This window comes from Ailuropoda melanoleuca, chromosome 2, assembly GCF_002007445.2.
Source record: "Ailuropoda melanoleuca isolate Jingjing chromosome 2, ASM200744v2, whole genome shotgun sequence".
NCBI lineage: Eukaryota > Metazoa > Chordata > Mammalia > Carnivora > Ursidae > Ailuropoda > Ailuropoda melanoleuca.
In genome coordinates, this window is record NC_048219.1 from 141,170,801 (window position 1) to 141,187,232 (window position 16,432).

Consider the following 16,432-nt stretch of genomic DNA (forward strand, 5'->3'; position numbering starts at 1 on the left):
CCCGCGGGAGCCCGCTGGGAGGGCGGGCCCCGTCGCCGCCGCGCCGGTCGCGAGGCGGGCCGGGAGGAGCAGGTCCGCGCCGCGGGCGAGGCGGAGGCAGAGGCAGAGCGAGCGCGGGAGGTCGCCGCAGCCAGGGACTCCGCGCGCCGCTGCCCAACATGGTCGCTGCGCACGCTGCCCATTCTTCCTCTTCAGCCGAGTGGATCGCCTGCCTGGATAAAAGGTAGCTCGGGCAGGGCCCCCCGCCGGGCCGGGGTTCTGCGGCGCGGCCCCTGCCCCGAGACGGCCGCGGCCCCTCACCTGGAAGCAGCTGGCCGGGCCCCGTGCGGGGGAGGGGGCTGAGGAGCTGCGTCCCGGCCGGGGGGGGGCACCCGGACCTCCGCCTCCCGTGGGCGCCACCCGCACGAGATTCTTCCACGTGGTGGAGAAAATGCCGCGCAGTGGGGTGTGGAGACAGCGCCGCGCGCTCCAGTCCCCCCAGCCTTCCTTCACCTTCTCGCCCCCCGCTCGCGACGGACGGCCGGGCCGCCGCTCCAGGCTGCGCTCTTGGGTAGGGGGTTATTTTCCCTTGGCATCACGGGACAGAATAGCTCCGTACCTTCTTCCGGCTGTTCAGACCGCAGGGGTAAATGTAATTTAAGTTTTAAGGAAGGGTGAGGGGGAAAGGCAGGTGCGGAGTAACATTCCTTTTTTGTTCGTGAAAGCAAAGTGTGAGGGACCCAGCGGAGCTGTCAAGTGCCTCGCTGAAATTCTCAGCTCCTGCCCCCGCAGTGGCTTGCTCAAGGTCTGTGGTAGGAAGGTCACACGGGAGACCGCCTTCGTCTGAATACCTGCTTCTCGAGCAAAAGACCCTTACCCTAAAAAATTAAAACCATAGACCGTTGTGACTCCCGACGACAGCTCTGTATAAGGAGGGTGCCCCCGTGTAACTGCGGACTGCAATTGTTTGCAGGCTCTGACAGCCTAATTTTCTGTTTGTCCAGATTGTGGGTTTAACAGTAAACATTACACAGTATGTTAGCAATTATTCTTTATTACCCTGATTAAAAGGTGATGCATCTGAACTTTTTAAGAACTGAGCGAGAGATCTTGCAGAGTGAACTGCCTCTGAATTTCTGAGTTTGATGCGGCAGGGCAGTGATTCATGTGTTGCAGCTATCTGCATGACATCTCTATTTGCATTTGTGTGAAATATTTTGGGCTCTGCCATATTGAAATTTTTACAATTAGCAGATTCGTAGCCAGATCAAACTTGAAAGTCTTCAGTGTGACATGCTCTGAAAATTTTACTATTATAGGCCTTTGTTGAAAAAAATTAAGTAATTTGAGAAAAGCTAAATGTGGCTCATTTGAAAAATTAATATATCTGAGAAATAATCTTTACTTTCAATTACCACACAGTAGCAAGATTTTTTGGCAGGCAGTGCCCTATTTACTCGAAAATGATATGTACTAATATTAGAAGAATTGCTTGCAATAAATAGTAAGTGAATTGAAGTGATGGTTAAATCATACAGAATTATGTAGAAGAACTAAGAGCATATTTAAGTGAAGAGCCTGCTAATGTGATAAGTAATCTAAATTTAATAGTTTAGGAAAGAAGAATTATAAAAGAAGAGAAAATCAAGCTCTTGTACTTGACCTATAAATAGTAGTGCTTCCTCATGAGTGAATTTTTTTAGATAATAGATTACATATTTCTATTTTCAGAAATGCATGGCATGCCATTTTTTGAACAGTCAGTAATTCACTGGAAATCCTTTAGTCAATAAGTACTTATGGCAAAATCATAGAGCAATACTAACACAAGTGGGGTGTTTTGATTCTGTCTTTTCATAACGTGTATCTGTCCAAATGATTTTGTCTGAAATGTATTTTTAGAACATAGAGCCACAATCTAATGCCACCATTCATAATAGGGAAAAAGAATCTACAGAGGTGGGAAAAAAAGCCTCCACAAATACTGAGCCTAGCATTCATGGAGTACAGGAAAGTGGATAGATCAATAAGTTAAGGGTTTTAGGCCCAGTGCTGACAGCTCCGATCTCGGGAGATGTCACTTTTATTTCCTTGAGTGTCTGAAAAATGAGGGTAGAACTATGTGTCTTACCAAGAATTAGGACCAAACAACAACAGCAAATGGTGAAAGTAATATGAAAACTGTGAAGCGCCATGTAAATATTTTATTTTGTGGTGTTAAGATAACCTTGCATTTTCTGTAGTGTTGATGGTGGAATTCCTTTGAAGAACAGTTTAGGAGTGGCAATTTCATTTTAAGAGGGCCTTGGGGTACTTGTTTTGAAGCTGCATTTTTACTTAAATTATCTGTTAATCTTGTGGGGGAGGAGGAAGATTAAGGGTGCTGATGGCAGTTAGGGCTGCTCTCGGTATTTCTGAGAAATGTAATCTTGTTACCTTATTCCGGGTACTGTGTTGGGCACTGGGGATGCATGAGTGGTGAGGAGGGAAAAAAAAAAGTTGAGTTGTTATTGACTTGGGGGATGGATGATGGGGCTGGGACAGCTACATCAACAACTAAGCGCAATGCAATGACAGGTGCTTTCATTGAAATGTATGAAATGCTTTGGGAATGCAAAGGAGAGAGTCATCAGCTGTGCTTGGCAGGGATGCTTCCCACAGGTTCAAACCTGGACCTTGGAGGTTGAGGGAAATTTTATGAGAGAATTTGGGGAGGGCATGCCAAGTAAAGGGAGCAATGTGAACAGACACACAGGTGTGGCATATAAATATGCTAATTTCTTCCCAACCACAAATGCCTTTTGTGACCAAATCTAGAGCATGGGAATGTATGCTCTATTTTTCTAAAGCCTGGGATTACAGTCATTTCAAGCATAAAACAAACAAAAAAGAGGGAATAGTACAGTGAACCCCATGTACTGTTTGGGGATATGATGCTGGAACCTTTTCCATAGCTGCAAAATGTAGTTTAGGTATATGCATCTAACAAGTGGCACATGTTGTGGACAGCTAGAAAAAGAAGGACCTTGTTGAAAATAAAAAGAGGAGTTAAAGTAGAAAGTGCATGAATAAAGAAGTGAACAACACAAGATGAAGCAAACAGAACAAGGAAAATAAAGCCTTAGAAATGTTCTGTAGTCATGCCTAGAAGGTTGTCATAGACAGGCAATGCTATATAAACTTGCATGGGGGGAGGGGGTTGAAAAATATATAGATATGCAGATTAGGTTAAAGAAAGAAAATCCAAAGTTTTTCATGTATCAAGCATCCAAGTTCTTGGAATATGTTGGGACTGAGGAGATGAGATTGTATAAATACTGATCTTACGATCGGAAAGACTTTGAACCTTTGGATGGATAAAAAGACATTGAAAAAAAGTCTCAGCAGACATTGTTAAAACAAAACAAACTTACCACTGTTTATTGATCTTACAATTTTTTTCTAAGTAGGGGCAGTAATTAGAAACGTATTACGTGGTACCCACTATTTGGGATTTAGGTTGTGTAAAATGTCTTTGTGTATGTGTGGGTGTGTCTTTGTGTGTGTGCTGATCATTGCTTAATTTTAGTGAAAGTATTTTTCCCATAAGAATTTAAGTTTGCCACCTATGAATGTAAGACCCATTTATAGGTCATAATTCTCATGGCTGGTAAGGCAGTATTTCGAAGATACCACACACGTTCACATATGTATAGTGAATCACTGCCGGTATTCATCACTATGGAGCAGGGGCCAGATCCACCAGCTGCTAGCGTGTCTCCTGAGCTAAGAGTGGTTTTTACATTTCTCAATGTTTGGAAATAAACCAAAAAGAGATTACTGTTTTGTGACCCATTAAATTGATATAAAATTCCAATTTCAGTGTCCATAAACAAAGTTTTATTGGAACACAGCCACACTCATTTGGTTACGTGTTGTCCACGGCTGCTTTCACACTACACTGGCAGAGTTGAGTTGCTATAATGCAGACTGTGTGGCCCACAGGGTTTAAGGTATTTACTGTGGGGGCGCCTGCATGGCTCATTCGGTTAAGCGTCTGTCTTCGGCTCAGGTCATGATCCTGGGGTCCTGAGATAGAGCTTCCTGCTCAGCGAGGAGTCTGCTTCTCCTTCTCCCTCTGCTACTCCCCCACCCCATCCCACCCCCGCTTGTGCTCTCTCTCTCTCAAATAAATAAATAAAATCTTTTTAAAAAAATGAAGTATTTACTGTGTAGATCTTTGAAGAAAAAGTTTGCCATGTCCCATTACAGATGAAAGAACCTGGCTGATTGACAGAGAAACCACTGGAAATGAAAGAAATTGTCTTCCTCTGGGAAGGAGTTCACAATATTTGGTTTTTCGTTCTTCAGTTAGAAGTGTAGCTCGGAGGGACATCCTCAGTTGATGGGCTTATTGAGGATCACTGGTGATCACAGGCCAAGGCAGCAAATGAAGTTAACATAGTATGGATGTGTAAAAAAAAGATTACCATCTTTCAAAACAGCTGAGGAATTTTTTAAATTATTGATGTTTCATTTTTAAAACATGCTTCTTATACAGTGTCATTGCATCTGGCTTCGTCCCCAAATAGATGTTAACTGTATTGATGTGGTTGAATGAAAGTGAAAGAAATCAAGAAACAAATTTGTTAAAAACCAAAATGCTTTGAGGCAGACATGCTGAAGAGGATGACTCAGAATCAAAGAAGCCTCAGACACCTGCCCACCCTTCAGGAAGGCTGAAGATCAAAGAAGCACGCAGAGCAGAAGGCTGTTACCGGGGAAGGCTGGTGTCAACCCAGACCCAGGCATGTCCCAAGGGGGATGACATTACCCTGGTGAATTCCCAGCATTCAGGGCTGGTCTTGCAATCTCAGGTTCCTGATTTGTCAGCACATCAAGAATTAATACATTTCTTTCAGGGACATATACAAAGGTACCAAACTCTCAGAGACTGTAAAACCGGAGAGACAGTTCATTAATTTGAAAATAAGATCAGAGGAGTGGATACTCACATCCTTTGGCTGATGTACTCCTCCAGGCAAGCCGTGTGGGAGATCCACTTGTTACCATAAGCCCGTGTTGTACATTTACAGTGAGAAGCAAAGATGCCAGGAGATCAGGACACTTACACTTTTGGCCAGTTCACTCTCTTCCTAGAGAGACGGAGCCTGGGAATTGAATTACAATCAGAAGATAGTTCTGGGAATCCTCCAGGACAGCTTGGCTGTCACCTCTTCAGGTTAGATGACCATTACATAAGGCTCCATACCACACTTTGTCCAACACTATAATATCACAAGCCAGACTCCATCACAGTTTCCTATTTACTTCTCTTTTGCATCCCTTGATGTCAGTTTCTATATTTTATTCATCATTTTATCTTCAATTTCCCTGCAGCACCCTGAATGTAGAAGGTGCTTACACGATGAAGGTGAGATGGCCAGATGCATCCTCCTCCTCCAGGGTGGAGTGGCCTCTGCAACCCGGCAAGGAAGTCCTTGCACTGGCCCCACCTTTGTCTTGGAAAAGTCTTGCATGGGCACCATGAGCATCTGTCCCTGCTCCTTTTGTGTTTCTTTGCCTGATGTGACTACTTTAAAAAAAAAATGACATTGCATAACTCTATTCTAATGTATTATAGGAAAAGGTTATTATGGAAAATTTCAAAATATACAAAAAGAAGAGAAAACAGTATGTTTCTCTTATACAGCCCCTCCCTGCTCCAACAATTACCAAATCACAGCCAATCTTGTTTTATTAATCCCTCCATTCATACCCCACTACCTCCAGGATTATTTTGGTTTAAGTCCCAGAACACAGTATTATTTCTTCTGTAAATATTTAGTATATATCGAAAAGGTAAGGACTCTTTATGATGAAAACAATACCACTGTCACACATTAAAAAATTTGACATAGTTCCCTCATATAATCAAATATCTAGTCAGTGTTCAAATTACCCCATTTACCACATAACTGTTTCTTTCTTGCAATTTGTTTGCATTAGGATCCACATCAGTTCTATTTAGTTGATAATGTCTCTAAGTCTTTTTTAATCTCTGGGTTCTCTCTCTTTTTCTTCCTTAACAGATTTTTCTTTTTAAAGTCTGGATTTTAATTATGCCCCCATGGTGTCTGCTAATATGTCCCTTTATCCTCTCTATATCCTGTAAATTGGTAGTTGGATCTTAGGGCTTGATTGGATTTAAATATGATTTTCTGGCAACAATACTTCACAGAAGTATTATATACTTGAATCACGAGGCACATAATGTCAAGTGATCACTTTTCATGATGTTAGTGATATATTGTTTTTAAAGTTTAATGCTCGGTGACTATCTTATATGCAACTTCTTGGAGGACATCTCACTGTAGCCCCAAATACATGGGAGCACATGACATATATGTGTGGAGCAATTAGAGGACAGCACAACCCATTATGTAATCATGGTTAAATTCTGTGGTGCTGATTCTACGTGCCCTAGGATTTTCAGAAAGGAAAGGGTCAGCCAGAGCTGGACTTAGACTGGAAGCACGTGATGCATGGTGTGCCCATGGAGCAGTGGGCCTGGAGAAGGATGCCCAGGGTCCATCACACCCTTGGCCCTGCAGCCTGGTCTCCTGAACATCTGGGAACCCAAAAGAGTCTTCAGAGGAAGAGTGGTACTCTGCCTCCTTGTATTTCCCCTGATAGACTGGCTATTCCAATGAGGGCAGGAATGGCAGATTCCTTTTAGTTCAAATTTCCTATTAATTTTCTATGAATTTTTAAGATTTAATAGCCTTTTCATAGTAGCTGCTTTTTTCCTGGACCACCTTTCCAACCTAAGGCAGCTAGTTTTCCTTTACTCAGATTTAAATCCGTCCTCATGCATCTTGAACAGTGGCAGTGAAGAGTGAATTTTCCTTCCAGTACCTCCAATTCACAGACGACGGAAAGAGAAAGGGAGAGGAGAGACCTTATTGGGAGTACTGAGAGACTGAGGAAAGAGAAAGAGGATGGAAGTAACTGGGTGGGGAGGATGGCAGAGAAAGACCCAGCCAAGCATACAAAAGTAAACACTCTGACTGGCTGGAGTGGAGGGACCTGGCTACCATGTTTACTCAGCTGTATCCATGTATATCCGTTTGCTTCCCCTGCACAAAGAGAGAAACAAATTGCTGTTACCTACCCTCTTTTCTCTTCATACATGCTCTTTCCTGGAGTACCCTTCCATTTCCTGTGCTTTTACTATGCAGATTACTTAAATCCTATATCCTTGCTTTATATTCTAGACCAGATGCATTTTTGTCTCTCCGTTGGATATTCCCACATCAATGCCCCATTCATACTTTGAAGCAGACATTGTTTTTCTTCACCTACCTCTGCTATAGGTTTGGGAAAGCAAAATACTTACCTTTTAGGCCACTGTAGAGGCTAGGTGACTATTTGACACAGTTCTGGCCAATGAGACATAGCAGAGTTCTACTAGAGACTTCTAGGAAAGATTTTGCTTTACTGATGAAAAACAGACATATTTGCTACCCCCATTCTTCTTTCTGTCTGGTATTATTTCTGACCTGAGCCTGGCCCTTTGGCAACCATATTGTAATCCCAGAAGGAAGGACCAGGAGAAACACAGACTCTAGTTCTGACTTTGTTCAGCTACTAAATTTAGATTAATCACTGCCTACCTTCAGATTTTTGGTTTTGTGAGGAAACAAAATCGTATTTTTATAAACCACTTTTTGTTTGGTTTTCTATTATTGCTGTCAAAACTATGCCTAACCTAACAAGGTGGTATTCGACTTGTCTAAAATTGACTTCATCTTCCTTCATCTTCCTCTCCATTAGTTTCTCCTACTTATTCCTATTTTATTGACACTAATCTAATTTTCAAAACTTTGACTTTCCTATGTCCCTTTTTATTACTAACCAGTCACCAATTTTCCTCTTGGCCTTTATATTCCACTGTATTATTTCAGGGCCTTACTATGTGGATCTGGACCCTCACATTGTTTCCCTCTTCCAAGTTGGAACATGTAATACCTTCAGATCAGCTTTGTTTTAGGGTCAGCCAGACATATTCAAATTCTGTCAATTTCATCCCTTAGCCATGTAATCTTGATGAAGTTATTAATCTTTTTGAACCTCTGTTTCCAAATCATCAAATGAAACTACAAAGACCAAGTATATGGCTGTGTTGAGGTTTGTGGGCTAAGGCAAGTATAGCTGCATGGTCCTCTCTAAGTAGAGAGCACAGTGTAGGGGTTAAGAGTTTGGGAACCAGACTGTATTGGTTCACATTCTAGTTTTGATTTTATTAGTGGTGTAACTTTGGGCAAGTTATTCAACATGGTATTTGTTTTGTAAATTCGTAAGGATTTTCTGTGTAGACCACCTTGTTGTCTGTGAATACTGGCAGTTTTATTTATTCTTTCTGATCTTTACATCTTTTATTATTTACTTTTCTTGCCTTATTACATTGATTAGGATTTCCAGGGCAAAGTGGATCAGAGGGGTGAGAACGAACTTCCTTTAATCAGAAAATACTTCTTTTTCTTCAATTTTTTTCTTTCCTCTATTTTATTTTATTTTAGATTTTATTTATTTATTTATTTATTTATTTATTTATTTATTTATTTATTTGACAGAGAGAGAGAGAGAAAGCACAAGCAGGCAGAGCGGCAGGCAGAGAGAGAGGGAGAAGCAGGCTCCCCACTAAGCAGAGAGACTCCCCACTGAGCAGAGAGCCAGATGTGGGGCTTGATCTCATGGTGCTGGGATCACGACTGGAGCCAAAGACATANAGGTTTGAATCCAAGTTGGTGCATTGTTATGCAAATCTAGACACACTTTCTCTTTTAGGGATCTAATTGCGCTTTTATTCTCCTGCAATTTTTTTTTTTTTTTTTTAAGATTTTATTTATTTATTTATTTATTTGACACAGAGTATTTCCTCTATTTTAAAAAGAGATTGGGCAATATTGATGTTATTTCTTTTTTAAATGTTTTATGGATGTCATCTGGCCAGGAGTTTTCTTTGTGGGAAGCTTTTTGACAACAAATTCGATCTCTTTAGTAGAGAGGGCTACTCAGATTTTCCATTTCATCTTGTATCAGTTTTGATAAGTTGTTTCAAGGAGTTTATCCATTTTATCTAAGTTATCAAATTTATTAGCATAGAGTTGTTCATACTATTCCCTTATTTTTCTTTCAGTGTCCTTAGAATATGTAGTGATGTTCTCCTTCATATCTCATATTATTAATTTGTGCCTGCTCTTTTTTTTTTTTNTTTTTTTTTTTTTTTTTTTTTGTTAATCAGTCTTGCTAGGAGCTTCTCAATTTTGTTAATCTTTTAAAAAACCCAACTTTTAGTTGATTTGCTCTATAGTTTGAGAAATTCATTGATTTATGCTGCCCCCCCCTTTATTCTACTTACTTTTGGGTTTAACTTGTTCTTTTTCTGGATTCTCAAAGATGGAAATTTAAATAATTAATTAAAATTTTTCTTAACTAATATAAGCATTAAAGCTATGATTTCTCAAGGCCAGCACAAAGAAAGAAGCACAGTTATTTCATTATTTAGCATTTACCAATGAAAACTGTTTCTTCCAGAGAAGATCAATTAATCAAGAACAGCTAATCAGTTAATCAAGAACAATTAAGCAATGGGAAATGCTGTCCCCCCTCAATTTCATGAAAAAGATACTGTGCAATGTGATGAATAGTATCCTCCACATTATCCCAACAGTGAATTCAGCAATGGGTTTCATAGGGCTCTCAGTATATCATAATAGCATAATGCCAGAGAGACTTAATGTCTCTCATGGAACCAATATAATAATACAGCTTTCTGATGATCTGACTTAATCCCAGGATAGATTTTAGGGTATTTTAGAAATGGATGGATTACTTCACTTCCAGGAAATCCTCCATAAACACTTTTTCACATCTGAGCTATTGATAATTAACTGAGCAGCAATGACCTGGAAGTAATATTTCCAAGTAGATACCTGGAATACTGATGTTTTGTGTTGTCGGTTAGATGAAGAGTAATAAGACTTTGAGCTCAGCCAACCTAGGTGGAAAATTACATCCTCATTTGAGAGCCAAGCAAGGATGTATGTCTTAATGGTAGTACAGTGCTTCTTTGTGAGGATGTGGGGACAAGAGTGTATTCTCAAGGAGGAATGTTGGTGCCACTCTTAACACACAGACAAATGGTGATTGACAACCTAGGGGTTCTGCCACAGAGCATGTTACCATGTTCTTTCACTCTTACCATGGAACCCAAGGAACATGTGTTAATTGCAGTGAAAAACCTTTTTTTTTTAAAGGGTGGGGAGAGGCAGAGAGAGAGGAAGAGAGAGAATCTTAAGTAGGCTCCATGCCCAGTGCAGAGCCTGATGTGGGGCTTGATCTTATGACGCTGTGATCATGACCTGAGCTGAAATCAAGAGATGGATGCTTAACTGAGGCACTCCTGCAGTGAAACAAGCTTAAAATGCATAGGTAATTTTCCGAAAACCTTTCATGGAATAAAATTGTGAAATGTAAGCATATTAAATAGGATGAATTGCTCTGTAGGATTATTACCTATAAATTGGTTAAAAGTTCAAGAACCTCTCTTTTATCTAATTAAATGTAGAAATAAGTTTTAAAGGCCCTTAGAAAAGTCTTAACTTTTGGAGATATAGAAAACAAATAGATGTTGATGAAAAGCAGGCATTACTTGGAACCTAATAATTTGATTCTTTTTTTTAAAGATTTTATTTATTTATATGAGAGAGAGAGAGAATGAGTGGGGAGGGGGGTAGTGGGGCAGAGGGAGAAGCAGGCTTCGCTGAGCAGGGAGCCCAATGTGGGGCTTGTCCCAGGACCCTGGGATCATGACCTAAGCTGAAGGCAGATGCTTAACCCACTGAGCCACTCAGGTGCCCCAATAATTTGATTCTTGATATCATATATGGCATTTCAATTCTGTTTAAATCCCAAATGAAAGCATGAATGTCTTGCCTTCAGACATTCAGACTCAGACATTCAGGTATTCAGGCTCTGACAAACTTATTCTTCTAGTTATTGATTGGTTATATATTGAACATGTTATAGAAAAAGTTGAGTTCTTGAATCTTACACATTTTCTTTTTCAACTCTTTAAACAAACTTGGAATATAAGAAAGTTCTATCTTTAGCATCCTTTGTCACTCCTTTACCTGTATCTTTCTCCCTGCCTCCTGCCGTCTTCCACTTTCCTCAGACCAAGTGTGCCATAGGGAAAAGATCTGATCTGAGTTTTCTACTTTCCTGCTGTTCGCTCATTCATTCATTCATTCATTCATTCAGAGATTTTACGCTCGGCTTTCCAAGTGTCATACATTCTTACTGGGGATAGATTAGTAGCAAAAACTGACAAGGCCTGTGACCTCATGAATTTAAATACTAGCTGGGAAGACATTAATTAATTCGGTCAGTCCTTAAAATTGAGTATCTACAATGTGCTGGTGCGTGATAGGGATGGAGTAGCTACTATGTGCTACTGTTCCAGGTGATAAGGAATACAGTGATGAAGAAAACAGGAAAAAGTAGGTGTTAATAAATGCTATGAGGCCAAAGGTAAGAGGATATGGAGTGATGGAGTAAGGGGACAAACAAATCTATATGACAATGTCAGATTTTAACAAGAACAGCAAAGGCAAAAAAGCAGAGGACAGGAAGAAACAGGCATGGTGTTATTGTTAAAAGGGTGGTGAATTCTTTCTGCAAAAGCAACATCTCATCAAAGACGTTGAATGAACTGAGAGGCCACCTAGTATAAATTTAAATCGGTGTAATCGGTGTAATCCATGCTTAGCTAAATAGACGAATGATGAAGTGTTTTAGTACTGTGATAAGGGCACAAGCTGAATAACTAGGATGCCACCCTTTTGTTTGGTAACAGGGCCTTATTTTGTGAAAATGTCTTATATGGTATATTAGTGCTTATAGTAATATTACAGTATATTATACAGAAACAATATATACTACAGACAAAGATAATTTCAGAATTTGGTGAAAGGGATAAATTTTGAAATTTTGGTTTATCCTTTAAATATTATTATTTAAAGCTATTTGAAATACTGTCCACTTTAGTTTTTTGTTTTAAATAATAATTTTTGAGGAAAAAGAAAGCTGCCCCGAGAGAACTAATGAATGTAATACAGATCAGGAGAAGTATGATTTATTTAAATGAGGTTGAAAGGATTTTGTGTGTGTGCTTTTGACTGGATGCTGACAGCTGGACAGATAATGGTATCAATATCCCCATCCTACCGATAGAGTTTTGGGTTTCATATTTAACCAGTTTAATCAGTGATGAACTTGTTTAATAACTCTGTGTAGTCAGTGTTCTCTAAAACAGTCCTCTCAGATAAATATACCAAAGCAAGAAAATGGTCCTGGATACTTAGAAATCCCAACAATTTCTCATTTTGGGGATTTATTCACTGTCTTAACTTTTCTGTCGTTATTCCATCATCTGCATTTGATAATGTTTTAAATTGAACTCTTACCATATTTTCCTCATCAACTAATTAAATGATATGGCAATATGTTTGTAAGTTTTTTCATGTTAAAAATTGGAGACAATTTGAGAATAGTCTCTGTGGTGATGCAATACTCACTGTAAATATTTCCTGGTGGTATTTAAAGATCTGATTTGTAGAGTTAGAGCTGTCTAGTCAGTAACCAGGTTTTACATTTTATTTACTGAAAATAATTCAAATCTTAAACCAGGAGTCCCTGTTTAATTATCCAGATCATCAGAGCATAAAAGGGGAGCCCTCTATTGATACAAAAAAGCGCTATTACGAAAAACAGGAAGGGGATCATATAACAAGGCAGCTTCATCTATGAGGCAGACTTCCGAAGCATGGACAAACTTGGATGCCTGCTGAATGGGAGTACAATTTTATTGTGCCTTTTTATCTCCTTGTGCTGTAACTGTACATTATCAGCTTGTGAATGCACCTTATCTTTTCCTCAATTGAATTTTACATTATCTCTGTTGCTTTGTTTCCTACCTTTTCAGTACTTCATTGGATATTTATCTTAATAGCTTTAGAGGTTCATTTTAGAACTCAGCATTCAACAGATTATGGATATCAAAGTGAAACTCATTAAAAAAAATTCTTTGTGTTTAGATTACTAATACTTTCTGTCTCTATCATTAGAAGTCCTAACCTTAAATATTCACAGGTAAGATGAGGAACAATGCTGCTCCTCAGAGGAGCTTACAGAAATCAAATGTGAACATTGCTGAAGTCTGATATTGTTTTGGATTATCTGAAAGAGAATCAAAGCTAGTCAAATTGCAAACTGAAATAATTTAAAAATATGTATCTTTTGTTCATTGCTTTTAGGGAAAGAGTGTAAGCATTAGGGAGAAGGGAGAGTAAATAGTAATAATATAAGACAATAGGATGGAATGATTTTGAAAATTTTGGAGAGTATTTGAATAAGTAGTAGAGCATTTGAACCTATTTATTTTGAATTGGGACAAGCAACCCCGTCATAAAACTGATGTTGTGTGCTGAATTCTACTTATTTCTATAATTATATAGCAGAAACTTCATTGATGGGAGTTTTATCTCATAGGATTTATATTGAAGGAATTAAAAGATATTTAAAACAATGAAAAATGTGCAAGGAATGAAATTATAGGGGAAAAGGAAAACATTAAGAAAATAAATAAAAGCCCATTAATATTTGCATGTTAAAACAGGTATGTGAGATAGCAGCATGGCTCCTTGGCATGACATGTTACATGCTTGCTACTGCCCCCACCACTTCCCTCCCCTTTGTGAGAACTGTTGCTGGCTTGCAGCTGAGAGCCGACAATACACACAAAGAATTTCTGCCTTATAATTATTAATTTACTTTTACAAACCCTATCACCGGGAATTAAACAGTCATAAAATTTTAGTGTGTTTTCCTACAGTATTTTTTCCTAGTATTTTTTAAATTATTTGAGCTCATACTTTAAGACTTCATGCCTCTTTAAATTAACATTATAGGATGATCGTTTTCCTAGGTTATTAAAATTCTTTATAAATATAATTTTTATTGGCTGAAATGATGTGGATTATACGGCTTAAGTTTTTCCTTGTTGTTGGACCATTAAGACATTTAAACATGACTGTTGCTGTTATCAATAATGCTATAACCTTTTATATTAAGTTTTTTCTGTGTTTTAGATTATTTTCTTAGGTTAGAGATACCTATAGAACTAAATTAGTTAATGTGTGTGAGGGGATTTAAGATTTTTTATACATATTTTCAAATTACTTTTCATAAAGACAATAAGATAGCTGCTATCATCCATGTTTTACAAATAAGGAAACTGAGGTTTGGAAAAGTTAAATTGTCTAGAGTCACACAGAAGGTAAGTGCCAGGGACCAACATGGGATGAAACCCCATTCCCTTTTGACTATAACTGTGTTTCAGGTATGTTCCTTGGAATATTAGTAGGTATTGCAAGGAAAAAAAGGCTCAAGATTAAAAAAAAATTGGGGAAATGTTGAGTTAAAATTAAGTAAGATCCTTTTATTTAAAAAATTTTTTTAAAGATTTCATTTATTTATTTATTTATTGAGAATGAGTGAGCAGTGGGAGGGACAGAGACAGAGGGAGAGAGAATCTTGAGCAGACTCCATGCTAAGTGTGAAGCCCCACACTGGGGCTTGATCTCACAACCCCCGAGATCAGCCAAAATCAAGAGTCGAACACTTAACCAACTGAGCCACCCAGGTGCCCCAAGAAAGATCTTTTTAAAAGTCCTCACAGCCCTGGACATCACCATAAAGATGACCTGTGGCTGTAGAACACTGGAGAACTGTGTGCTCCAGTCTCTCTTCCTTATCCCTCTGCTTCCTCACTGCACTCTGTCTGACCTCCCTGAATCTCCTTTGAGTGTCTCAAGTGCCCTGGGGTTGCCAGGATGACAGTCTTCTCTAACTCTTACCCTTAACACTACTCTTCCTACCCTGAGTGAGCTTCCAGAGGCCATGTAAGGAGCCATTATCAACCCACTGGATTTGCCCAGGTAATCCCTAATGGGTTGTTTCTTGTCTACCTCTCTGTCTAGTCTTTTTGAATTGACATTTCTCCCCTGGCCCCTGTTTTGTACCTCTCTTGAAGGCCAATTTCTTAAATAAGGCGAGTAGGACAGACCTGTTTGCCCACACCTTGAGGTGGACAAAGAATGGTAGGGCAATGCCCTATATTTCTCTTCTTTATCTTGCATCTGTTTCTTTAGAGTCTTACAGTCACAAACTCCCTAACAATGGATATAATTTGAGCTAATGTGTTAAAGAGTTTAACATTTGAAGGATACCAAGAGATGTTAAAGCTTTAACCTAAAGGAAATTGGGATGAAACTCACACAATGAGAATATTTGCCTGGTGGCTCTTTTTGAGTCATATCATCCAGATGTGTACCTTCTAATGTAGCCCTAATCCTAGCATATCTACTCAGGACGTACCATTTCTCAAGTGTTTTGTCCCATTAAAGATTTTCTGTACTTGGTTTCTGAACTATAGGAACCTCAAGTTACTCAGGGTGCTGAAAACCTGATGAAATCTTAAAGTTGATGAGGCTGACCTGTTTTAGAATACAAGATTCATTTCTGGATATACAGCAATAAACAAACAGCTAAAAGCCAAACAATCTAGTAGTCTACAGTGAGTCTGTAGTTATCCAGCATCACAAATTTTATAAAAATTTATTTTTATTAATCCTTCAAACTTGGTGTAATTTAAAAATTCTGGTAGAAATGGTCTTTCATCATATTCACAAGTGGTATTTAATATGATTGCTTTTCTAAAGTATACTGAATATATTTTTTCTTTTACTTGGTGATTGAGGTTCAGTGTACTGAACATAAATTGGTATCCTGTGTTATAATGTGATTTTGAAGTATGTGGATGATCTGTTTCAGCACCAGATACCCCAGTGTTGCTTTTTCCCTTTAAAAAAAAATTTTTTTTTAGCCTGCTTTTGTTTCCTTTACCTGACTCTTCCTTATTGCCCAGCAGATGTCACTCCTTGCTTGCTGCCCTCTAGGTGTCTCTTCTGTCTCCTTCCCTTGCACAAACATGATATCCTGCTTCTAAGACTTTGGACTTAGAATCCAGGTTAACCAAGTTTATTGGAGCTGAATGTGTAGTATGAGTGTATCTATTTTGTCTCTGAGGATATCTCTTCTGAGAAAAGTATATGAATTTCAGAGTTTTGGTATTTTAAGAGCATCGTTTTGGTTATAGAAGCATTTTAAACTTATTTGCTGTATGATTTCACTTCTGTGATTTTTTTCTTAACTGAGATTCCCAGATAAATATCTTTTGAATAGTTGAGGAATTACTTTATTCAGCAAGTATTTATTGAATACTTAGGAAACACCCTTCTAGGTGCTTAAGATTCTTTAGGTAAGCAAAATAGAAGAATCCCTCCTC

The 16,432-nt window shown here is 38.9% G+C and overlaps 1 protein-coding gene across 2 annotated transcripts in view; it reads left to right on the forward strand.

Annotated features, from left to right (window-relative positions):
* Window positions 1-26: 26 nt before the first annotated feature.
* The window catches only part of RAPGEF4 (Rap guanine nucleotide exchange factor 4), a 285,737-nt gene continuing 269,331 nt past the window's right edge, over window positions 27-16,432 (forward strand). For both annotated transcript variants that reach the window (XM_019802960.2, XM_019802961.2), the window contains exon 1: window positions 27-223. In XM_019802960.2, coding sequence (XP_019658519.2) covers window positions 159-223 — 65 coding nt within the window. In that variant the 5' untranslated portion in view covers window positions 27-158. The remainder of the gene's footprint in view (window positions 224-16,432) is intronic.